Source organism: Anas platyrhynchos, chromosome 8 (assembly GCF_047663525.1).
Source record: "Anas platyrhynchos isolate ZD024472 breed Pekin duck chromosome 8, IASCAAS_PekinDuck_T2T, whole genome shotgun sequence".
In the NCBI taxonomy this organism is placed as follows: Eukaryota; Metazoa; Chordata; class Aves; order Anseriformes; family Anatidae; genus Anas; species Anas platyrhynchos.
This window is the reverse complement of record NC_092594.1, coordinates 39672514-39697945: the sequence shown is the minus strand read 5'-3', so window position 1 is coordinate 39697945 and position 25432 is coordinate 39672514. Positions and strand designations below refer to the sequence as shown.

Genomic DNA, 25432 nt, shown 5'->3' with positions numbered 1-25432 from the left:
GCACTTCATTATTAATATATCCATCCTATTCCCAAGGCAGAGCTCTTTCTGTGTTGCATTGCCTCGGTTTGCATCAGTGTTGGCTCAGACAGTGTTGTATTGTGTTTTCTTGCACATCACAGGCTACAGGGGAGTATATGCATTACTAGCCAGACTACTTATCCTCAGGGTACTCATCCTCCCGACCTGGAAGTCTGGGAGCATAAGAAGCAGAAGCCCCCTGCACAGTTCAGGTGGAAACAGTTAGAGACCTGGACTGTCACAAGTCCATGGGACCAGATGGGATCCACCCAAGGGAGATGAGGAAGTTGGTGGATATGATTGCTGGGCTGCTTTACATCATCTATCAGTGATCTTGGTCAACCGGAGAGGTCCTGGATGACTGGAGACTTTCTAATGTGATGCCCATCTATAAGAAGGGTCATCAGGAGGACCCAGGGAACTACAGGCCTGTCAGCCTGACCTTGGAGCCAGAAAAGGTGACAGAACAGGTCATCTTGAATGCAATCATGCAATGTATGCGGGAACACCGAGGGATCAGGCCCAGCCAGGATGGGTTCATGAAAGGCAAGTCCTTTGAGTATTGTGTTCAGTTTTGGGCCTCTCACTACAAGAAAGAAATCGAGGCCCTGGAGTCACCAGTTTTCAATAAATCCAAACTGAGGTGACAGCTACCTCAAGGCCCCAGTTTCCAGAAATTGTCAAGTGTGGGGACTGTGGGGTGCAAAACCCTCAGGCTGTCCTGTATTTATATCAAAAAAAAGGTTTATGAGCATTGTTTTGAGATTCTACAATCATTCCGTTTCCTGGCTATCTGCTTTCAGTATCCAACCATAAAAGCTTTTGATTGATTTTGGTGCCACCTTCTGCTCAGCAAAGTAATCAACTTTCACAATGTAATGTTTTTAATATGCAGTTTCATTGATCTTGGTGCCACCTTCTGCTCAGCAATATAATCAGCTTTTACAATTTAACATTTCTAATATGCAGTACATACACAATATATTCAGCACAAGCAAAGGAACCACAGAGTTTTGCAGAGGTGTTTTACCAAACAGTCTTTCCCTTTTTAGATGCAGAACTGCAGACACCTTCTAACTCTTGTAGTACCTAGGGTTGTTTCAGCTTAAACTCATGCCGTGGAAAAACTGTTCAAAATTAAAATTCTTTATTAAAAAAAAGATTCTGGTTTAAAAGAACATTCAGTATCTGTTTGTGATTTGTTTTTTGTCTTGTGTTTGCAATATGTGCATTCTGAATAAAGGAATTAAAATACTAATTTATGCTATGAATTTTGGTGTGGTAGGATTTGTAAGCACCCATATTTATAAAATTAATTATCTTGTATCCTCTTCATAGGAACAAGACCATTCTGTTTTACTTTAACATTCTGAAATGTGCCAGCCCAGTAGTGTTAATAAATCTACAGTGCCCTACAACACAGGTGAGTGAAATACAGAGCTAAGATATTTTCCCTGCCTCTTAGTTGTGGTGCTTAGGAACTAGACATACATTTGTATGGATTTTAAAATTGCTTTTCATGTCCTGTGAAACATTATATGATTGTTTTACAGATGACATGTATAGCATACAGTATCTGTCACCTGTGATGGTCAGAAGAAAATAAATAGGAATGTACAAGATTGGCTATTTTGGATCAGCATTGAATAAAAGTCTGTCTAGCTGGATAAAGTAACTTGTTATTCATAAATTTATCACAGGCAGCTGTTCAGTAGTAGTAAGTGTATGCAAAAAATAATTTTGATTAACATCAAGGATTTTCCAAACTGGATGTGTACAAGAAAATGTACATATCCCCAGTGAGAGCAGTTTCTGGGTATAGTTAGATCTTATGGTGCTTTCAAAATTGAAAAAAGATTATTTTTGGCTAATGCCACAGTTTGTACTCTTTTAACTGTGCTGCAAATTACTGTGAAGCTGTGAAATAATCCCTGTCACTGACCTCATGTGGGTTAAAATTGTTCTTCTGATCTTTTTAAAATTAGACCATTTTATTGACCTATTTTGCTGAGCAATTGAAGGGTCCGGAGGGCAAGATGTATGAGGAACAGCAGAAATCACTTGGATTGTTCATCCTGGAGAAGAAAAGACTTAGGGGAGGCCTCATGGCAGCCTGCAGCTCCCTCACAAGGCGAGCAGAGAGACGGGCATTGATCTCTGCTCTCTAGTGACGTGTGATAGGACCCGAGGGGACAGCCTGGAGCTGGGACATGGGAGGGTCAGGCTGGGTGTTAGGAGACGGTTCTTCACTGAGAAGGTGGTCAGGTACTGGAACAGGCTTGCTGGGGAAGTGGTCATGGCACTGAGCCTGCCAGAGTTCAAGAAGCGTTTGGTCAGCGCTCTCAGAAATGTGCTCTGATTTTTTGGGTGGTTCTTTGGGGACTCAGGATTTGGCCTGGGTGATCCTTGTGGGTGCCTTCCAACTTGGGATATTCTGTGATTCTATGTTTCAATAATTCAATTGTACAAACAGTTATATTGGTTCATTTTGGAAAGCAACAAATTATGTCGTGGGATTAAGTTGGGAGTTAGGAGCAGGACTGTTCTGATCCACCCTCACTGCCAAAGAAATTGTAGTATATAAATGAACTAGGTGATAGAATTTGGTCTCAGTCAGCTTGACAACATTCAGTGAAATCCAGTGCTACTTTGGATGAGGGCTGTTAGATAGTAACCAATTTACATATGTTAATTATCTTTTTATTTCACTGTCATTTTGAAGTGGTTAAATTCCAGCTTGTCCTTACTCCTGATCCTAGTCCTTGCTAGATCTTTCTGGCCGATCAGTTAGTGTGACTGTATGGACTATTTAATACAGCTGAAGAGATGGATATCTCCAGGAAGGGAGAGCAAGAACCCTCTTAACACTATTCAGGTGCTGACAGAGTGGAAATTTTATCATCATCAGATTTGTTTCGGGATTCCCCACCTACCCACAATCAGACACCAGCACTATTACCCTGCAGCCTGTGGACTCTTCTGTTACTGGAATAATTCAGGCTGTCTAGAAATACTGAGTCATTGTGTGGGAATTGGCTAGTACTGTGGTCAAGTTGGTGGTGGTTGTGAGTTAAGAAAGGTGGAATACTTCTTGAAACAGAGTTTGAGGGAGGGAAAATAGTTACTATGTTTATTTTCAGACATATATCTCCAAAGCTGAGAATGTTCTTGAATGCTGTTTGGTGCTGCAGAGGTTTAATACCCTGGTCTTTTGCGAAAATGCTGAAGAAACTTTTCTTTGATAATACCTCTTTTGAACTGCAGAGATCTTTCATTCCTGTCCCTTTCTCATCAAATAGTTCAGGATAAAAACAAACAAACAAAAACAAACAAACAAACAAAACAAACAAGAACTGACATGGGAAGAGCTTCAGTTCTAGAGTAAGACTGGATTTGCAAACTGTTATTACAGTTCACTGGACCCACAAACAACACATTTCATAGCCTGTTTCATAGGTGGGAAACTGAGGTTATGGTAAAGTGTATACTCATAGTCACCTGTTGGTCCAACAAGGAAAAAGCTCTTCTTTCTTTGTTCCTTGCCTTCTGGGTAGTCCACAGGACCATAGTACTCATCAAGAAAGATCCTCTTACAGCATCTAGCCTCTAGCCTTTTCCAAGGATTAGCCTGTTAATCTAAGGATTAACCCAAGATATTTTCCCAATGTTCCTTTAGATGAACTGTATGTGGCAGAATGCCCTTGAGATGAAATATAACTGCAAATGTCGTCTCTCTGGTTCTTGGGTAGCAAAGCTTTGCAAAGGGTGTTTGGACAGCACAGCTTTGGAAACAGAGAACAGCCTTCTGGAAAAGGCTGAAATTTCCTAAGAAGATGGACTTCAAACTGACTTACGGCAATAAGCAACACTGAAGAGGTCAGCATAGCTGTACACTTGCATGATTCTAGTGACCAGGAAAGCCTTTAGAGCCTGTGTTCTAGGGCAGCTGCTTCTCCATTACCTAATCAGAATCTCTTGAGTGGATACATTCATCAAACCCCAGCCTTCCCTAAGTTTCACATATAAATCCTATTTATACTGGCTGTACCTGCTGCACTGTGAATTTCATTCCTGGAATGTTAACCTCACTTGCTTTGTAATTAGAGATTTGTCATTAGTCAGTCATAAAATGTTACCTTTATTTGAGTGATACACACCTAATTGAACGTTATTTGTGGAGATGTATTAGACTGAAGAAATTGTGTAGAAGGGTAGTTTAGTTTCAGCTGCATTAGACTTTTTTTTAAAAAAAAAAAAAAAAAGTGAAGTTCTCCTTATAAATGTAATGGAAAGAAATGCCATATATCCTGTGAAAATAGCTGCTGCACCACCTGGCTCATATAACCAATTATTATAGAAGGTCTAAAAAAGGTTATGAAGATGCTGAGGGGCCTAGAGAACAAGACAGATGAGGAGCAGCTGTGGTCCCTTGGTTGGCTCAGCGTAGAGAGGAGGAGGCTGATGGGAGGCCTCAGTGCAGAGGGGCAGGTACTGATCTTTGTTCTCTGGTTACAGTGACAGAAGCCAAGGGAACAGCATGGAACTGTGACAGGGGAGGGTCAGGCTAGGTGTTAGGAAAAGGTTCTTTACTGAGGGGGTGGTTTGGGTGCTGGAACAGGCTCCCCAGGGCAGTGGTCACAACACTGAGCCTGGTGAAGTTCAAGAAGCATTTGGACAATGCTCTCACACAGGGTCTGATTTTGGGGTGCTTCTGTATGGAGCCAGGAGTTGGATTCAGTGATCCTTGTGGGTCCCTTCCAACTCAGAATATTCTGATTCAATTATTCTATATATGCTACTACTGATGGCACCAGAGGAGGGCCCCCAATTTTTTCCTTGTGCTCAAACAGAAATTTTGTTTTGATTAGACTTAAAGCTCTGTGTATGTACCAGAATGTGTAGAACCTAAGAAGATATGGAGAGCGGCTTGATTTGCCAGATATGTGGAGAGACTTTGAAATGTATTCTATCAAACAGTTTTAGAATTATTCATCTGGGGATTCAAAAGCAAAACTCGTGTCCCTTCCTACATGCTACAGTATTGCTTCAGACAATTGCATAAAACCGTGCACTTTTATAGGTGACCTTTTTCTTTCTTTTTAATTACATTGACTTTTATTACCTTTCTCTGCTCCCAGTGCATCTTTACTCATTTTTTTTTCTTTTCTTGTAGCTTTGTGTCTCAAAGTGCCCAGACAGGTTTGCAACCTATATTGATGTTCAGGCTTCCTACAGATATAAACCAGATCAGTGGAATTATTTCAAGCAGTTCTGCAAACCTGGTTTTAACAATCCTCGCAAGGTGTGTATGTATACAAAGGTGATGGAATACATTTTTTTCTTCAAGCAATATGTAATATGCATGATTTTACTGGGCTACATCAGAGCTTTGAATTATTTCTGTTTCACCATATAAGGAGTTGTCCTGTATATATGGTTTGATACTGATTTAATCAAGGCTTAGGTATTGTATGCATACCAAATTCCCCACTCTTTCAGTGGATACTGTTTGCTTGCAAGAATATTTGCAGCTACCCATGTAGGTGCAGTACTGTGGCAAGGAAGTCTCCAGTAGTTAGGTACTCCACGGCAGTAGAGAATATGTCTCAGCTGAGTTCTTAAGGCTGCTACATCATCTACAGCTGCATAGTCAATGTTTTTTAGCTAGGAAAATTTAATCTATCCTTGATATAACTGATTTTGCACTGAAGCATACTGCCGTATTTCTTCCGTCTTTAAAAAACCTTGTGAATCAACAAAATTGTATTAGCTTTTTACTCTACTTTAAGAGAAAAAGTGAAGAGGAGGCAAGGAACAACTGCCCAGTCACCTTGGACCTAGATAAAGATATAAAATGAGCAGGTCTTTTCTTCTTTTTGTCACCAGAAAAGGCAAGGAAAATAGTCTTTTGCCAAATCACACTGACAGTTTAGATTCTCACATCATGAATGTGTATTGCAGCTCCACCAGTCAAGTTCAGGGAGGAAGCTACAAAACCCAGTTTGGGACATTTTCTCAGACTGGGTGAGAAATGAAAAGCATTTAGTTATTCTGTTATGTATTCAGCATTCCTATTTTTCCTCTTTTAGTCTGTTGCTCAAGTTCTACGTGATGAAGATTGTCCTTCGATGATCATTCCAAGCAGGCCTTGTGAGTGGTTCTACTTCTTACACACATCTTAGCAGAGTATTAGCGTTCACATTAAAGCACAACTCTGATCTGAAAAGTAGTCTGTGGCAAGCTCCCTAAGAGCTGTCTGTTATCTGATAGTGACTACATGTATTATTCAATTTTAAACAGCTTGAAAGTATAAATATTTTTTTTTTTTCTTACTGCTGTCTGTGAACATTCAGCATGTGATCAGGTCAAGATGAGCTCTTTTTTGTTCATGAATCATCACTAATAGAAAAAGATCTACACTTCAAATTGTGTCTTTTAAAATATGTGAGCAAGCAACCCCACTGGCATCAAGAAAGTATCATGAATGTAAGAAGGATCATATGGCCAGCTATTAAAGTTCAAATGATACTTGAGCACAATTACAATGCAGCACAATTATTTGTTATGATGCTGGCTCTGCATGGCATACAGATCAGTAACGGAGGAGCCAAAAGATGTTTTGGTCACTCTGGTCAGCAGGTATTTCTGAGTAGATAACCACAGATCTCAGAGTAGATCTCAGCTACAGAAGTGTAATATCAAGAGTATCTGCCACTGACCCAGAAACTCATGCAAATAAGAAATTGCTGTTTATTTTTCCATGCTTTAAAGTAGACATCATGTAAATTGGGGGCAGGTTATCAACAAGAGGAAACATGGATTCTCTTTAATAAAAATAAGAATTTTTATTGAAACTGATGTGCTCACCCAAAAGGCAGAAAATTAATTTGCAAAGCTATTAGCTTCTTTTAGATGACAATAGGGGGCAAAGATTACAGGAGAGGCATGTTACTTAATTATATCCTCACAGTAATTGGTAGAATAGATAGTCTAGACTGAATATTGAACTCTGACATCAGTTTATATTAGAACTAAATAAAGAAAGCACAGAATTCTTATATAAAGTTTAAGTTCAGCTGTGTAGAAGGAGTGACCCGCTCTTCCTTTCAAAAATGAAAACCAGGACTTCTTGCACCAAAGACCAAGGCAACATAAAGAAAGTATGTAACCATCTCTCCTTTTCTCTCTTTTACAATCACCACCTAGTTTGCCTTTTCCATTTTCTCCTCTCCAAGGATGTCTAGTGATAATATTTGGTACGGCAGGTCATCTGGCACATGAAGCACTGACGCTTGCTGCTATGTCTTGGTTTGGGTGCTAGTACCATTTGTGACCAGTTATGCTGAGTCTGTCCCCAGGGGCTGGTTTGATTATTGCTGTGTAAATGACATATTTGAGAAGCAGCAGTTTTTGTAAGCTGCCTAGATACCGGCAGAGAGTAAGTTCTGTATTTATTACAAATTCTTAAAGTGCTACAGATATTGTTACTGTTATTTAGTAGCACATAGAATTGCCAGTTGAAAGCTATGCTCCCATCATACCTGAACTTATACAAACATAGGACAAAAAGCCCCAGAGCATTAAAACATTATCTTGAATATAATGGTTCTTCCAATATTTGTCAAATGCAATGCGTCAATAGATCATGAAGTGTAAAACAATTGACTATGAATCTGAAATTATTTAAATATGTTAGAATTTGTTGCAAAAAACAGGTGATGAAAGTGGAGCTCATCATGAAATGTAATATGCATCCTTTGCTTTGATATTTTGAATAGTTCTTAAGAGATGCTTCCCAGACTTTTCAACAAAGAATGGCGTGCTAACTGTGGCAAATCAGACTACGTTCAGAGATGGAAGAGGGAAAACAAGAAATGTAACTGATCTCAGGGAAGCTGCAAAGTAGGTTTTACTGTTCTTTACCTCTAATTTGCTGCATTACAAGGTTGTAAAATAATTTAGGAATTGAAAAAATAATTGGAATCTGTTGTAGCAAATGGCTGAAGGTAACCTGGCAAGATTTACTAGTAAATGGTCTCTATGCCTGGGCAGCTGCATAGTTCTAGTAAGGGAAACCATCATTGTGTTATAAAAAATGAGCAGGGAGCTAAAAGTTTTAGTTTGATTGTCTCAAAGTGATTGGTTTTCAGTTTTTAAGTCACTTTTCTTGTTTTTCCTAACAAAAATTTGTGTTAAAGAAAGCTAAAGAAGGCATAAAGTTAAACCCTCTTGGTCTTGGCTATTCCTTCCAATGATGGTTTTTACTATGGGCATTTCACCTCTTAAGGGTGCCCCCAGTTTTTAATAATATGTCTAATGGTCAAAAAGTGATGTACTGTGCTCTGATGCATGGTAACACCTCCCTTGCAGATGGAAAGCTAGCACTTCCAATCCTGGGTATTAACCAGGATGAGAAAAAAATACTGAACAGCTGAACTTTTCCAGCTTCTGTGAGTCCTCATCTTGTCTGAAGAACAGGGGTACCTCTTCATGCCTCTCAATCCAAAACTGCCAAACTCCAGCACCTTACCAACCCTGATAACACCCACACCTGTAAAGTTCCCTTCTTCTGGCATGTACAACCACTTTGTCTAGTCTTACCAAATCTTTAATTTCCTTTTAGGAAAACATGAATGTGGCTAAGCACTTTGTGAGATAGGAAAACAATTCCATAAATTCAACCTTTATCTTCACTGCACTCTCTTCTGCTTCTCTGCTATTAGCAGTCCTGGAGTCACAACTGTGTGGCTTGTAGCACAATGCAGATCTTAGTAATACATGATTTTCTTGTGACATAATAAGCAATTATGGTGATAAAGGTGGTGATAATCAGCACTCATAGAGCTTTTCTAGTAAAGCTCTATCAGGAACAGTATAGACTTTTTAATGCAGTTTTTTTTATTTATTGAGGATTCTTAACTTCAGAAGAATTTTCTTTGGCATGATTCTGATTGATGTTGGTATAGTTAGAGAAATGAAGCAGGAGAATAGTAATATGATCTTACTAGCAATATTTCAAATTCTTTCACTGGGCCTATTTGTTGTTAAAATAAATTCTGCTATTTTACCCAAAGCAACCTTTTTTTTGGTTTATCTTTTCTCAGCGGCATCAATAATGTCTTGGATGCACGATCAGTTGGAATGAAAATTTTTGAAGACTATGCCATTTCTTGGTATTGGATACTAATGTAAGTTTTTAATGGGAATTTGTAATTCTTCCAAACACCCTTTGGACTGTACAGGAAATGAAAAAATATGGATCATGTATGTGTTTGTTACCAATCCTACTTTTAAACTCAAGGAGCAACTGTAACTTCCTGTCATCACATGATGGTAATGTTATGATTTCATACATAAGGTAAGGATAGCACAGCATATATACATAGAATGTCAATTGATGTGGAGTAGGTTTTAATATCCTATGAGGAAAAGTGGGAGGTGGTATGTTACAGGACCCATCTGTGTGGTAACTCCAAAACTGAAACTCTTACAGACTTTCAAACCAATTTGAAGTGTCAAGTGTCATTGGTATTTATATAAAACACAATTTCTAAATTCATACTGCCAATTCAATGTATAGTTAAATCTATTATAAATCTGCTAGTGCCAATTAAGTGGGCAAAGCAACGTCAAGAACAAAAGGTATGGAATAACATTAACTTTGTCTTGCAATTAATATTCACTAATCACCAGTCAATATAAATACAGCACTGAAACAGAAGTAGTGGTGAGCTACTTCTACTACTTCAAGCTTCAGTTTAAGGCAAACTGTCTGTTGAGGAGAGTTGTTACCATGCTCTCAGTTTTGGTGTTACTAGGACTCATGTATTTCTAAAGAGATTTAAGCAGGGTACTGTCAGTACTTGCACAGGTAGCCTACTGCTTTCAAGAATAGAACCATAAGCTCCAAAACTACAACTTGTTTTGAGGAACATGTTCTGAGTTTTAAACAAAACAGTCACCACAAGCCATTTCACACTAGGGAGACTTTAGGGGCAAGGATGTAACACTAGCTTACAAAGACTTAAAATATAAGGTGATTTCTTGTCCCTCTGCCCATCTGGCTTAGTTGGCCCAAAACATCTCAGCGTTTTTGACTCTGTATTATCATGCTGTCCCACATCCTGTCTTTGGTAACTGGCTAATAATACTGGGAATATTCAGAAGGGAAGTTATCAAACACAGGCAAGATGTTTTAAATTTTTATGAGTATGTACTCAATACAAAATTCTGATACAACACCTACAAAAATTCTGAAAAATTAAATGTTCTCTAAATCATCTAAGCTGGATTTTTGTTGAAGGGGAATTACTATTCACATTGCTTTAGAATGCCTCACCTAAAAGTAAAAAGACTTTTTACAGTTGTTTTTTCCTTTTTGACTTGCCTTCTGGGAGTGTAATGAGAATAAATATTTCCCTAGTGCAGACTTGGGAAAAAGAAAACAGTCTGTAGATATGTTTCATAGGGGATCCATTAATAGGTCATATAAGTCAGCTCTTACAAGTTTCTTTTTATGCATCACAATATCCTGATCGTTCCCTGTTCTGATGGGTAAATAGTCACTGTTTTTCTTCCTAACCTTAATTATCTTTGTTTAGGAAAGCTCCTAGAATGTCACTTTATTAAAAGTGTTCGTTTCCAAGTAGGGATTTTTAATGGAAGACAAAAAACAGTAACGTCCTCCCACACAGGTAGTCCTCTACTTCAACTTTCTATGCTGTAGACTACACCATGTCCTGAGAAAGGCAGTGAGTTGTTCAGCTGGTGTAAATGACTAAAAAGTCATTTTTGGTGCTAGTCCCATTCAGCTGAGCTGAGAACCTAGTGTATACAAATATTTTTGGCTGTGCCCTGTGAGATCATCATATCTAAGCTACTGGTTTCTAATAGCAGATGATATCCAAGAGGATGTATTTCATAACAAAGATTTTGAAATACAGTTTTAAAAGTCGTTCTCATGTGACACAAAGTGACCTTCACTTGGAGTAACGGGCATGGAAGAAAGGGAAGATTCTAACACTTTTTTTCCCCCATGTTTCTGTCTCCTATCTCTCCAGTGGGTTGTTCATTGCAATGATTGTGAGTCTGCTCTTCCTTGTGCTGTTGAGGTTCACAGCTGGGGTTCTCTTCTGGATTTTCATCTTTGGTGTGATTGGAATTATAGGTTATGGTAGGTATAATCTTCTAGTTTCTGAGGCTATTTTTCCTTATTGCTTAAATCTGAGCAAGGAAAACCAGTAATTATATCAATTAAACGGTACAACTGAGATAAGTAATGCTCAGTTTTGGACACAGTTTAGTGAGAAATGCTTAAATGACAGTGAAACGTAGTAAGAATTCAGCTGTGCTGACACTTAGCACCAGATATAGTAACCTGAATTATTTACCTACGGTAAGCTTAATGTATATTCATTTGCACTGATATTTCTTTTTGTACATGTGATTTTATAATTCACTAATTTCTCGGTAATGCATTTTTGATTTTTGTTTACTGACATGTTGAGGACATAACACTTGGCTTGTAAAAATATTTTTTAAATTAATTTTAAATATTAAATATATGTATATATATTTAAAAACTTGTCTTTGCGCTCTTCAGAAGCACACTTTTTGTGTTAATTGCTTCTTAAAAGGCATCTGGCATTGTTACTGGGAGTATGATCATCTCAAAGGCATACCTGGATCTGACCTCACTGTTTACGATATTGGATTCCAGACAGACTTCAGAGTGTACCTACAATTGAGGCAAACATGGCTAGCATTTAGTAAGTGCCCTTTAAAACCTGTATCAATTAATGGATATTCAGGAGAATCAATCACTGTCTTTTTGCAGTGTTTGCCTTGTTAAAGCTCCTTCAAACATGTCATTCAGACAGGTAAGAATTCTTTTTCTTTGTATTGTGCAAAATACCTGGTTTTAGAAAGGATAGTAGTGTATTTGGAAAGGGAAATACTGCAATCACACTGGTGATGGCAGTGAATAATGATTCTGGGAGAGACACAGAAATTAGATTAGTAACTATGCACATCTTTGTGGAACTCCTTATGATCAGATCACTGCTTTTTTTTGGAGGCTGCACTTAGACTGTGGAACGACCCTTCACAAATTTCATCATCTTTATTTTCAAGAGTGCTTCATTGCCTTCTCTTACAGGGTCATACACATCTCTTTTTAAAATAAAATTCTACTGGAAGAAGAAAGCGTGCACATTCCTCCCCAGGAAAGGAGGGGCAGAAGAGAGAACAAATATGTGGCAAATATTAATTGCACTGCAGTTACAACTCTATTAGAAGGCACATGGACAGTGTAACTGGGATGGTGAATGGGACATAGCCTAGATAAAAACTGTTATCTGAATTAATAGAACCGTATATTGCTTAAATCTCCTTTCTTTGCTTTGTGTTTTTGTTGGATCATTGAGCTTGTGAGGCATTTTCCTATGTACTGTTGAGGCAAATCTTTTTAGTATTCTATCTCTAGAGGGCCTTTGGACTGTATTATGTTTTTTCCTTGTAAGTCTCCAGTCTCTTCTGCTGCCTGATTCTTAGCAGCCAATGTGTAGTTTATCTAGAGGTCAGTGTCACTTTCAGACATACAAAATGAGGTACTCAGGAACTGTCCAAATGATTTGTCCAAAATCACCCAGCAAACCAGTTAAATATCCTTGATGAAAATATAGGTCCTCTCAGTCCTAGTCTAGAACTCATCATGTTTCATTTTTTCACTAGGGGAGAAATCACACTAACTTAATTGAAATGAAATGAGACCAACTTTAAAGAAAACTCATTGTGTTTTCCTTCATGAGGAACTTCATCAAAATAGGTGCTAAAGTGCATGTTATAAAAACTTCGTTCAGAACAAAATCTGTGGCTCTGAGCATCACAGTGGTTACTTGCCACCTGCAGTTCTGATGGCCAGGAATGCTGATAATATTTGTAATCATGTTTTAAGAGTATCTGTGTATATCTCTGTCTGGGAGATATAAAATTTTTCAGGGAGATAAAAAAAAAAAAAAAAGCATGAAAGAAACACACTCTTCATGAGAGTTAACTCATCGTCTCCTTTTTATTTTATTTACTGTATTTAGACACTACAAATTAGCTGCAGTCAAGTATTAACATGGAAAATGCTTGTTTATGAAAAATATGGTTTGTTATGGGTAAGCTGTATTTAAGGGCAAATGGTACGGTCATATTACAGTGCATGTTTATCTTTGCCTGAGAATGCTATCTTCCATTTTCATCTAAAATTACAAATGCTGATGTCAGGGTCTTATACATTTTAATTCCCTGCATGTAGAATTGCCCTACACTGGCACTTACAAAATTGTGAAATAGAATTGAAGATTTGCAGCTGCAGTGAATGATAGGGAGAACTGCTGTAGCAGAGCATCTAGTGGAGTTCATGAGCAGTAGCGTAAAATGCAAGGCAGGAAAAAAAGCAATTTACAATTCTTGATAAATTATTATTTTTCTTTATTTACAGTGATAATACTTTGTGTTGTTGAGGTCATAATAATACTGATGCTGATCTTCCTAAGGAATAGGATTCGGATTGCTATTGCACTGTTGAAGGAAGGTAGTAGGTATGTTTGTCTGATCTTAAAATACTTTTAACTTTATTAAACGATCTCTAGGGTATATTCTTCTTGAGTTTCATCTTGCACTACAAAGAGCAGAAAGCTGAGAGTAAAAGCGCAACACTGGGTATGTTGAGAACATTAGGCAGTATATGGAATGCTGGTTCTCTCTTAAAGAGGTTGTGTTTGTAAGAGCTTTCTGTTTTGCAGTAAGACATTTCTTAGCTCTCAGTTTCATGCCGTAAGAGCACATATACAGCGAGTGGTACCATGTATCCTGAGTACAAACAGGTGTATCAGCTGAAATGTTAAATGCAGTACATTATAATAGGAGGAGCCTGGGGACCTCTTGCTGCCAACTTCGCTCTGTAACTGGACTGTCTCCAAAATGACATACAGGTGGTGGAGTTTTGGTGCTTTTTTTTTTTTTTACAGTGATTTTTATTTAGAAAAGACTGTCTTCTTCTGTCTCCAATCCATAGAACCAGAGAACCACAGAATATCCTGAGTTAGAAGGGACCCACAAGGATCACTGAGTCCAGATCCTGGCTTTCACACTGTGCAGACATGCATAAATCTGCAGAGGGAAAAGGAGACTTCCATTACCAGACATTGCAAAACAGCTCAGTCCAAGATACTTCTTTTCAGCTCTGAGCAAATAGGAAATCAGAGCATTTATTTATTTATTTATTTTTAACCTGAAGGCTTAGGAGACCCCTTCATTTTATTTTTCCTGAAATCATTACAGACTTTGCAGTAGTTCCTATGTTATACAGTGCCAATCATAGAATTGAGTTGGGAGGGACCCTCAAGGATCATCAAGTCCAATTCCTGGGTCCCCAAAGGACCTCCCTAAATAAATAAATCAATACATGCATAAATAAATAAATCAGTTCAGATCATGTGTCTGAGAGCATTGTCCAAACTCTTTTTGAACTCCATCAGGCTTGGCACTGTGACCATTTCCCTGGGGATATGCTTAGTTATTTTTAAAACTGTTTGTAACAAAGGGAAAAGGACTTGAAAGATCAGGCCCTTGAATTTCATTTCAAATAGGCAAAGGTCTGATTGGCAACTACTGAAAGCATCTTCCTTAGCAGTAGAGCTCTGTCGTTAGAGTACATTGACTTAACTCTGAGTTTATCTATGTGCACTTGCTTACAGTTTTCTGCCATCTCCATTGGCACTGTGGTCTTCAGGAATCAGGATCTGGGATTTTTATGACAGGATTAACAAATAATGAATTTCTGTATGCAGTCAGATATTGATTTCTTATGCTACTATGCAATTAGGGCATAACAGTTAAACTGGACAGCACTAAACTATGTACTTTAATTCTTGTTCATTAAAACCTGGGAACACTTTCAATACCCTGCAACATTTTTTGTTTGTAGTCTTGACAGGTAGGAGGATTTCAGAAATTTTATAAACTTCCTGCTGAGAAGTAGTAACATTCTATAGTTTTTCAGCAGCATAGAACGGTCACTTGAAGATGATATTTTTATACTCGTGAATACAGATGAGGTGAAACAGGCCTTACAGAGGGATCTTGACTAATTAGAGGGCTGAACAATCACCATCAGTATGAAGTTTAACAAGAGCAAGTGCTGGATTCTGCACCTGAGAGGGGGCAACCCTGGCTGTATGTACAGACTGAGGGACAAGAGGTTGGATAACAGCCCCAAGGAAGGGGATCTGGGGGTTCTGGTTGATGTCAAGTTGAATATGAGTCAGCAGTGCACACTGGCATCCAAAAGAGTCGAGTGTATCCTGGACTGCATTATGCACAGTTGAGCTAGCTGGTTAAGGGGAGTGCTTGTCCTGCTCTACTCAGCATTGGTGCAGCCCTCACCTTGAATACTGTATACAGTTTTGTGCACCACAATTTAAGAAGGACATAAGACATTATGAGAGAACATCCCAAGGAGGGCTACAAAGATGGTGAAGGGTCTAGGGGGCAAGGTGTGAAGAGCAGCTGAGGCCCCTGGTGTGTTCATCCCAGAGCAGAGCAGGCTGAGCAGAGGCCTCGTGACCTGCTGTTCCCCCATGAGGGGAGTGGAAAGACGGGCACTGAGCTCTGCTCACTGGGGATGGTGACAGGACCTGAGGGAACAGCGTGGAGCTTGGACAGGGGAGGGTCAGGGTAGGTGTTAGGAAAAGATTCTTCACTGAGAGGGCGGTTAGGCACTGGAACCGGCTCCCCAAGGACCCCTTGGTCATGGCAGTGAGCCTGGTGGAGTTCAAGAAGTGTTTGGACAATGCTCTCAGACACAGGGTCTGATTTTTGGGTGTTACTGTATGGAGCCAGGAGTTGGACTCAATGATCCTTGTGGGTCTCTTCAACTCAGGATATTCTGTGATTCTAAGAAAAACTATTTAATTACTGTAAGCCTAAGAAACCATGCTCTGTATTCAGGAAGACGAAAAATAAGTTGCTAATGACTGGAAATCAAATTATGTTTCTCAATACTGTTTAACTATTCTTTTAAAAATGTTGCAATTATAATACAAATAATTGACTTGAAATCCAAAGTTAGAAACAATTAACAGTCAGTTTGCTGAAGTAACAGCCTGTGGTTTTAGTAGCAACAAACAGGCCTATTAAATGCTGAACACTGCTAATATGTTGTGATTATTTCTCAGAAAGCATAAAAGCTATGTCTTCCTTTGTGACTCTTAATGTACTTTTACATGCATAGACTAGGATGGAATTTGACATGTTCAGGATCTTAACATCTTGATTGCATGTGACAGTTCCCTTGTATTCCCCACGTTCACTCACCCCCTGCATTTACTTACTAGTTTAGCAGCAGAAGCTGAGTAAGTTTGTCTCCTTTTGTATTTTGGAAACTGCCTCTTATAAAGCAAATGGCATCAGAAGTACCACAAGTTATAAGAGGAAAAACCGTGAGCAATAGTAAGAGATGAAAAAGCTTGTTATAAGCTTATGGGGTCACTGGAAAGAAAACTTAGACAAGTGGGAAGAGGTACATGAGTGTAAAGGGAACCAACCTGTAAGCTTCAGTGAACAAAAAACATGCACTCCACCATCACATCCAGTGAGATACCAAGGTAAAGGTATTAGCCTGTGAGACACCATGGTACCCAGAGGAACAGTCCCTGGTGGAGTAGCAATTAGTATGCTTAAGTTCCTGCTCACTATTTACATTCTAGCCACAAAAAGTACTAGTAGACTGACGATGACTCAGTCTACCTTTGTACATCGTCTGACATCAGACGATGTACAAAGGGGTTCCTTAAGCTGTAAACACTGCAAGGCTTATTATTCTTTCTGATTTCCAACAGCCAAACACCAGCACCACTCATTTATGGCACATACAAGAATGGTGTTTTTACCCTGCTGAGCAGCTGAACTCACAGAAAATCACAGAATTTCTAGGTTGGAAGAGACCTCAAGATCATCGAGTCCAACCTCTGACCTAACACTAACAGTCCCCACTAAACCATATCCCTAAGCTCTACATCTAAACATCTTTTAAAGACTTCCAGGGATGGTGACTCCACCACTTCCCTGGGCAGCCTGTTCCAGTGCCTAACAACCCTTTCAGTAAAGAAGTTCTCCCTAACATCTAACCTAAAACTCCCCTGGCGCAACTTTAGCCCATTCCCCCTCGTCCTGTCACCAGGCACATGGGAGAACAGGCCAACCCCCACCTCGCTACAGCCTCCTTTAAGGTCCCTGTAGAGAGCGATAAGGTCACCCCTGAGCCTCCTTTTCTCCAGGCTGAACAAGCCCAGCTCCCTCAGCCGCTCCTCGTAGGACTTGTTCTCCAGACCCCTCACCAGCTTCGTCGCCCTTCTTTGGACCCGCTCAAGCACCTCGATGTCCTTCTTGTAGCGAGGGGCCCAAAACTGAACACAGTACTCGAGGTGCGGCCTCACCAGAGCCGAGTACAGGGGGACGATCACCTCCCTAGCCCTGCTGGTCACGCTGTTAAACTCCACCACATCCACTTCCTCACTCCCTCTCCTCAAAGAAAAAAGGGGAGAAAATGTGATGGGAAGGGCTCAATTGTTGAGATAAGGACAGGGAGATCACTCACCAATTATTTTCAAAGGAAAAAGATTCAGCATAGGGAGATTAATATAATTTTTTGCCTATCACTACTGGACTAGAACAGTAAGAAACTAAAAGCAAACTAAAAACACCTTCTCCTCCATCCACCTTCTTCTACCTCTTTCCCCTGAACAACACAGGGGAACAGGGACTGCAGTCAATCCCTAATGCTTCATCTCTGCCACTCCTTCACAGTCACTCTCTGCCCCAGCTCCAGCATAGGGTCCCTCCCATGGGATGCCATCCTTCCCAAACTGATCCTGCATGGCTTTTCACAGATAGCAGCTCTTCAAGAACTGCGCCAGTATGGGTCTGTACCACAGGGTTCATCCATCAAGAACTAACTGTTTCAACATGGGTGGCAGCTCCTGTCAGAGTATGGGCTCATACATGGGCTCCTCTGCACAGGCTGCAGCTCCAGCCCAGAGCCTGCTCCTGCAGGGGCTCTCCATGGGCTGCAACCTTCTTAAGGCCACATCCACCTGCTCCGCCATGGGCTCCTCCACGGACTGCTGCGTGGAGATCTGCTCCATGTGAGACCCATGGGCTGCAGGTGAACAGCTTGCTCCACCAAGGGCCTCTCCACAGGCCACAGGGGAACTTCTGCTCAGGTGCCTGGAGCTCTTCCTTCCTCTCCTTCTTCACTGACCTTGGTGTCTGCAGGGCTGTTGCTCACTCCTTGCTTTCCCAGCTGCTGTTGCTCAGCAGTTTTTTCCTTTCTTAAATATGCTCTCACAGAGGTGCAATCAATGTTGCTTATTGGCTCAACTCTGGTCAGCGGCAGGTCCCTTTTGGTGCATAACATCGGGCAGCTTCTGGACTCTTCTCACAGAGGCCATGCCTGCAGCCCTCCTGCTACCAAGCCCTTACCACGTAAACTCAGCATGAGGAAAGTCACAGTCATGGGAAGGTGTCGGAATGTCCTGGAATTCTGAAGAGAAGTTCAGTGCCTTTACCCAGACTAAATAATACTTAAGACAGGAAAGGAACAATGGGACCAATATCCCGAAATACGAAGCAGTAAGGGGTAATTTCAGGCTATGTAGGGGCTGAAGGGAGAGCATAGGATCTGATCAGAGTGGGACATGGAAATAAAGGATAATGTCTGCAGCAGTCAGCAAGGAGATGTGATTGAAATGGGTTTATGACCAGGAAAGAGCAGGATCTGTGAAGCGGTAATGGAGGAGGAGAAAGTAGAAGACAGGCTCAAACATGGCAAATAAGTGAAGTCATCTGTACTGCTGCCAATAGAGTGGTAGAAATATTGAAGTGAAGATATATGAAGGCAGTACCTGCAGTGTTTTGAGATCCCAGCACTAGATTATGCTACCATTATCAACAAGTAGCTCAAAGTAAAAAGGATGATGTTAGAAGCTGATAAAAAGCTTTTTTTTGCTTATCTTGTTATAGCTTACGTGACGTTTTCTTTCTTTCATAGGGCTATTGGCTATATAATGTCTACATTGTTCTACCCAATTGTCACCTTCATACTCATTGCAATTTGCATTTCCTACTGGGCTGTGACAGCTGTGTATCCTTCTGTCTGTATACATCTCTGGAGAACAGTCTTCTGCTCTGCAAGAAAAAAATCATTCTCTGTGATATCACCTTAACCAAACCCATGTCAATAGGGCTATTTGGTCACTTAGCACTTGCTCCACTGATGCAGGATTGTTCCTCACTGCAAATTTGGGATTGATGTACAAATCAGACAGTAGACTTAATTTCATTAAAAAGAACTGGACTAAAATTCTTGCCAAGTCATAGAGGATCATGCAAGGCCTTAGTACACTACATAAGGTGTATGTAGTGTATTACAGGTGAAAAAAAGGTGAAAAAAAGCCCTCAGCAAAGAGGAAATATGGCCATTAATGTGCTGCATGCTCTACAGGCCCAATGTTAATGGTCTCTTAGCTGGGGAGGCTGCTGGTGTTTTTTGTTCAGAAAAGTATAGGAAAGGAATGAGAATATATCATGCATTTAGTCCTCTCTAAACTGCAGAACAGCAATAACTGTTTGTTCCTGGAACAGCAAGGGTTTGGCAAGAAATCAGAGAGGGAGAAAATTGCTTTTTTAAAACATTTTTTTTCTTCTTTCACGTGCTAAGAATGCCAGATTTTGCTGTTCAGGACAATGTTAATTTATTCTTCTGCTCTGTGTCTACTTCCACCAAAGTATGAACCATCAAATACACACTGTATAATCTGCCTTACCATAAGTAGGTGTGCAAGAGAGACTAACACAACCTTCAAGGTTATTCTCCTTGCCCATTCTGGCCAGGAATTATCATAGTTCAGGATTGGAGTTTGCCTTAGTTCTCTGAGTAATCAGAATATTGCATCATACCTTTCAGCCCTTCATGTACATATCTGCACAGCAAAAGCAATTTTTCTGTTATCTGCACATATTCTTTAGAGCTAGTGGTTCCCCACTTCAGAGTCTTAAGTTGCTCAAAGCCTACAGTTGTGTGATTCCTCCTTAAAACATTTAATTAAGTTTTTTAGCTACATCAGGAGAACCTGTGTATAAAGTAATGGCTAATCAAACACTGTGCAAGTATGCAAACATGACTTGTGACCCAGAGGTAAGTGTAACTAATATTTACTTTTATTTATTTATTTATTATTTATAATAAATGTTATACTAATTGCATTTCTTAATTCCTATTAGATGCAATGCTAGTAGAAAACATGCTTATTTTAAATAATGTTTCCTCATGTTAAATCTGCAAATAGTTCTTCAGGTTAACACTTCTTTGTTCAAAGCAATTTACAGATATAAACTATTTTTTCTTCTAAACTGTCTCATGAGACAGGGAGGTATTAATAGTTTACAGGGTGAGGGAGGGAGACACAGAAATACAGATTTTTTTGATAGGTGTTCTCAAATTTGCGAGGCTTCTATTTCATTGTCCTTTGCTCATTTTAATTCAAATGTGGTAATTTACCAAGATGTAGATTTGGCCTCTAGTTTTCAAATGAATAATATATATATATTTTTTTAAGCTGAGCAGGTTTTCCTTAATGAAACTGAAGCATATTAGGGCCACGAAGATGATCAGAGGGCTGGAGCACCTCTTCTATGTAGAAAGACTGAGAGAGCTGGGTGTGTTCAGCATGGAGAAGTGAAGGGTCCAGGCACACCTTTTTGTGACCGTTCAGTACTTAAAGGGATCTTAGGAAGAGGGTGGAGAAGAACTCTTTACTTGGGTAGATAATGATCGGACAAGGGGGAATGGTCTTAAACTAAAAGAGAATAGATATAGATTAGACATTTGGAGGAAATTCTTCACTGTAAGGGTAGTGAGGCACTGGCACAGGTTGCCAAGAGAAGTTGTGGATGCCCCATCCTTGGAGGTATTCAAGGCCAGGTTGGACGAGGCCTTGGCCAACCCAATATAGTGGGAGGCATACCTGCCTATGGCAGGGGAGGCTGGAGTTAGATGATCTTTAAGATCCTTTCCAACCCAAGCCATTCTGTGATTCTATGCTGCTATATTCTATGATTCTGTATTTGTCTTAAAAGTAGATTTCTGAAATTCATGTTCCATTTTTGTTGGTTTCAGACGTGGTGAACAGGTCTGTTTGCTAACTCCTTAGTTTAAAGTTAAGCACCTGAATAAGACATTAATATAACCCCCTAAATATGTAAACAGGTTGCATACTGTTGGAGTGCAGTGTTGAATAAGCTAATGAAACATCAAACAGAATGATGTGATTTTTATTAAGTCACTAAATTTCAGAGACTTTCTACATGGAAATCGTTGCTTATCATTCTGGTTTCTGTTTTTCTTTCCATACAGACTTTTAACACAACCAACGTTACCAAATTATGTCCAGGTGCTCAGTGTACTTTTGCATTTTATGGAGGAGAAAGTCTGTACCATAAGTACATCTTCATCTTTCAGTTAGCTAATGCCTTTGTTTTTCTCTGGCTGGTAAACTTTGCAATTGCACTGGGTCAGTGTACCCTTGCTGGTGCCTTTGCCTCTTATTACTGGGCCTCTCGAAAACCAGCTGATATTCCACTGTGGCCACTCTTCTCTTCCTTTGGACGGGCAATAAGGTAAGACCATGAAGCTGGATGTCATCCTTGTTATGTGTTCAACAAGTGCTGTTTTTACAATTTGGTAAGCCAAATGGAGAATATCAAATGAAAATGTTTAGTCAGGAAAATGTAATTTCTAGGGGAATGCCAAATCCATTAGCCCAGTAGAGGCAAGGCAGCTGCAGCTTGCTTTCCCTCAGTTCAACCAGTTACAAGGCAGAGCAGTTATTCCCAGTAGGTGCAGACACCCAGACACATGTATACAACAAATATATACACAGCTGACCGTGCAAATCAGCAGACTTGCACACAGAGCACTTGCACAAGCAGCACTAGCCCCAGTAGCTTCATCCTGTTCCCTTCTGATCAGGACTCCTGACTGTTAAGGATGATGGTCTGTTAGTATATGTAATTCCCACTGATGGACTTCTACCCAATTGTATATATATATAATATAAGGTGCATATACCACCAGTAGCCTGGCTCAGACACTTGATCTATCCAGTAGCTGGCTCCTGGATCCCCTAATTCCCGAGTTGCTGGCAGCTGTCTATGTGACCCTGAGGCCCATGGCCCCACTCCAGTTGCTGTTACAGACTCCACCCTTCACGGACAGACACAAAGATACACAGACACAGAAACACACACACCACTCTCTATAACCCCCAGACGTTATGGTCTCTCTGGAAGTTGTCTGGGACTCCTGGTTCCTCCTGTAGTCAGCCTCTCCAGGTGACTTTCTCTTAGAGACAGACACACAAACAGGTCTCAGTTAACATGCAGACCCAATGGTCTCTCCAGCAGTTGACCAGGACCTTCAGGTACCTCTGGCAGCCAACTCCTCCTGTGGTCTCACCTTCAGAGAGAGACAAACATATTTGGCTCCCAAGCTACTTAAGCTACTCACTTGTTAATCAACCTTAATATCCACTAGCAATCACACTCACATACTATTACTTGCTTCAGGTGCTGGCATCACAGCTCCACTGGCCCTCTGATGTGTGGTCTGTGTCAAGCTGCTTGCACTTAAAAATCCATCCCCACACACATCCACACAGAAAGTTTCCCTCACCCATGAAAACAGAAATGCAATTTAATAAGGTGGATCAGACTGTGCTGATCAGGTGCAGTGCATGGCCACAGAAGGCGTACTAATGTGTAGCTGTTTACATGCAACATTTTATCCCCTTATTCCTAATTTTTTCCCACATTTATTCCTCCTCAAACTACAATGATTCCCCTCTTAACCTGCCTTTGATTCCTCCTCTAAATATCCCATAGTAAGTCTTGTGCTATCCCAAAATCTTCTAATTCTCTTCCCCTGTATCCCATAGTTTGTCCAATATCCCTAGTCATTAACACTGCCCAGTCCAAAAAGTGCTCAAAGAATTCAATTCCATTGATTCATCTTGATGGTTTTCACACCTCAGCCATGGGGCTGATGGCTCTTCTGGGACAGGCCATCTTTTGAGTGCATCGTTTGGGTTCCCCCACCTGACATTGTGCCCCTGTGCTTGTGGAGATGAGCCTTTCATGGGACAGTCCATCTCCTGTGACTGGCATGGGAGGAGCAAGGCAGTGCATTATTCAGGATGCACACTCCGCTATTTTTGCTGTGCTCCCCCCTCTCCGTGCCCTAACCTAATGGTCATTAGAGGCCAGCAGGACCAGGGAGGATCATCCCCCTGTACTCTGCCCTGGTGAGACCACATCTGAAGTACTGTGTTCAGTTTTGGGCCCCTCACTACAAGAAGGACATCGAGACCCTGGAATGTGTCCAGATAAGGGCTATGAAGCTGGTGAAGGGCCTGGGACACAAGTCTTATGAGGAGTAGCTGAGGGAACTGGAGTTGTTTAGTTTGGAGAAGAAGAGGCTCAGGGGTGACATTATTGCTTTCTACAGTTCCCTGAAAAGAAGTTGTGGGGAGCTGGGGATCAGCTTCTTCTCGCAGGTAACTAGTGATAGGACTGGAGGGAATGGCCTCAAGGTGCACTAAGGGAGGTTTAGGTTGGAAATTAGGAGACATTTCTCCTCAGAAAGAGCAGTTGAGCAAGAGTAGTTGGAATGCATTGCCCGGGGAGGTGGTGGAGTCACTGTCCCTGGGGGGGGTATTCAAGGAAAGGTTGGACATGGTGCTTAGGGAAATGGTTTAGTGGGTGACATTGGTAGTAGGGTGACGGTTGGACCAGATGATCTTGAAGGTCTTTTCCAACCTTAATGATTCCATGATTATTAAATGTTTGGTGCTTCCTGTCCACCTAAAGAAGGATGGCCTGATTCATGAAGTGCCTAGTTTACTAATAACAATTAAGGAACAAACACTTTTAAAACATAGGTATAAGATTTACATAGTCATAATAATCTTTTGATATGTAACGCCTATCTTGACATTATGAGATAATTGATTCACAATCTACCTTATAATTAGGCTCCTATAGTTATCTGCCATGGATACTCTGTCCAGACTAGGATTGACTTTATTCTAGAATAATTTATTTTCCAAAACTGCTCAAAGGGATTGAGTAAAAGTGAATGAATTGTAGTGATCTAAGTTGCACCGCACGCTCTAAGCAACCTGAGATAAAGGAGTCATTACTACTTTGGCAGAGGAGTTGGACCTGGTGATCTCTGGAGGTCCCTTCCAATCCCTACAATTCCGTGATTTTGTGATTACAGCTTAACACAGGCTTTGTACTTACCTTTTTAGCTGATAGCTTGTGATGGTAGGGAATGTTTAGCAATGTCATTGTGATTAAGACATAAAGTATAATTAGAGGCAACTGCTGTGAATACAAGCCATTAAATAACGTTTAATTTGTTTCAGATACCATACAGGTTCACTGGCATTTGGAGCCTTAATTCTTGCAATTGTCCAGCTTATTAGAGTAATACTGGAATACTTGGATCACAAACTGAAAGGTAAGATTTATGAATCTGCTCTAGCTTATTAAGAACTCCTTTTGTAAATGATTTCATGACTTTCCCAAGATGTTATCTGAGCAATTAAAAGAGATGAATTCCACATTAGCACTAGCCATTTTAGTTCAATTCAAAATCAATGAATGTGTGCTGATTTACTCAAATTGAGTAAATTGGGAGTTTAATGCAGAATTCATTCAGGACGTGAATATGATCTAACAGAAAGCTAGTGAGCTAAATAGGTTAGGAAAGAGAGTCCATAGAAGAAAGAAAATATTAGAACATAGAAGAAAAGAAATATTTCTGGTTTTGCCACAATGTAAGAATTTCTTCTGAATAGATTTCTTTGTTCTGAAGACTGTTTGCGAATTCTATGATGTACTCTCTCCTTTTTTCAGGTACACAGAACTCCTTCACTAGATTTCTACTCTGCTGCCTCAAATGCTGTTTCTGGTGTTTGGAAAAATTCTTAAAATTTATAAACAGAAATGCCTACATCATGGTATGTGTTGTCTTTGCATGTGGTCTCCCCTGTCTGGGATGGTAGAATAACCTAGTTACTTCTAGTTGGTCAACAGCCAGCAGTACTAGAATATGCTGAATAAATAATGGCACTTATAGGCATTTTCAGGAAATGCATGTGGTACTACCATGAAAAAGTAAGATTTTTTTTCCTTCTTCTAAGCTCAGCCTTTTCTTGACTGTCTTTTTCCATACTCCATACCTCACAAAGTAAGTGGAAAAGGATGGCATAACTGGTTAACTTCCTCTCTGAATCAGTGG

At 40.2% G+C, this 25432-nt stretch overlaps 1 protein-coding gene across 2 annotated transcripts in view; it reads left to right on the top strand.

Annotated features, from left to right (window-relative positions):
• SLC44A5 (solute carrier family 44 member 5) overlaps nt 1-25432 on the top strand; it is a 90414-nt gene that overhangs the window by 52119 nt on the left and 12863 nt on the right. For both annotated transcript variants that reach the window (XM_027462789.3, XM_027462790.3), the window contains exons 5-17: nt 1360-1444; nt 5195-5323; nt 6111-6171; nt 7800-7923; nt 9126-9209; nt 11082-11194; nt 11658-11789; nt 13511-13610; nt 19121-19213; nt 20179-20266; nt 21485-21747; nt 24555-24649; nt 25048-25151. In XM_027462789.3, the coding sequence (XP_027318590.1) occupies nt 1360-1444; nt 5195-5323; nt 6111-6171; nt 7800-7923; nt 9126-9209; nt 11082-11194; nt 11658-11789; nt 13511-13610; nt 19121-19213; nt 20179-20266; nt 21485-21747; nt 24555-24649; nt 25048-25151 (1471 nt within the window). The remainder of the gene's footprint in view (nt 1-1359; nt 1445-5194; nt 5324-6110; nt 6172-7799; nt 7924-9125; nt 9210-11081; nt 11195-11657; nt 11790-13510; nt 13611-19120; nt 19214-20178; nt 20267-21484; nt 21748-24554; nt 24650-25047; nt 25152-25432) is intronic.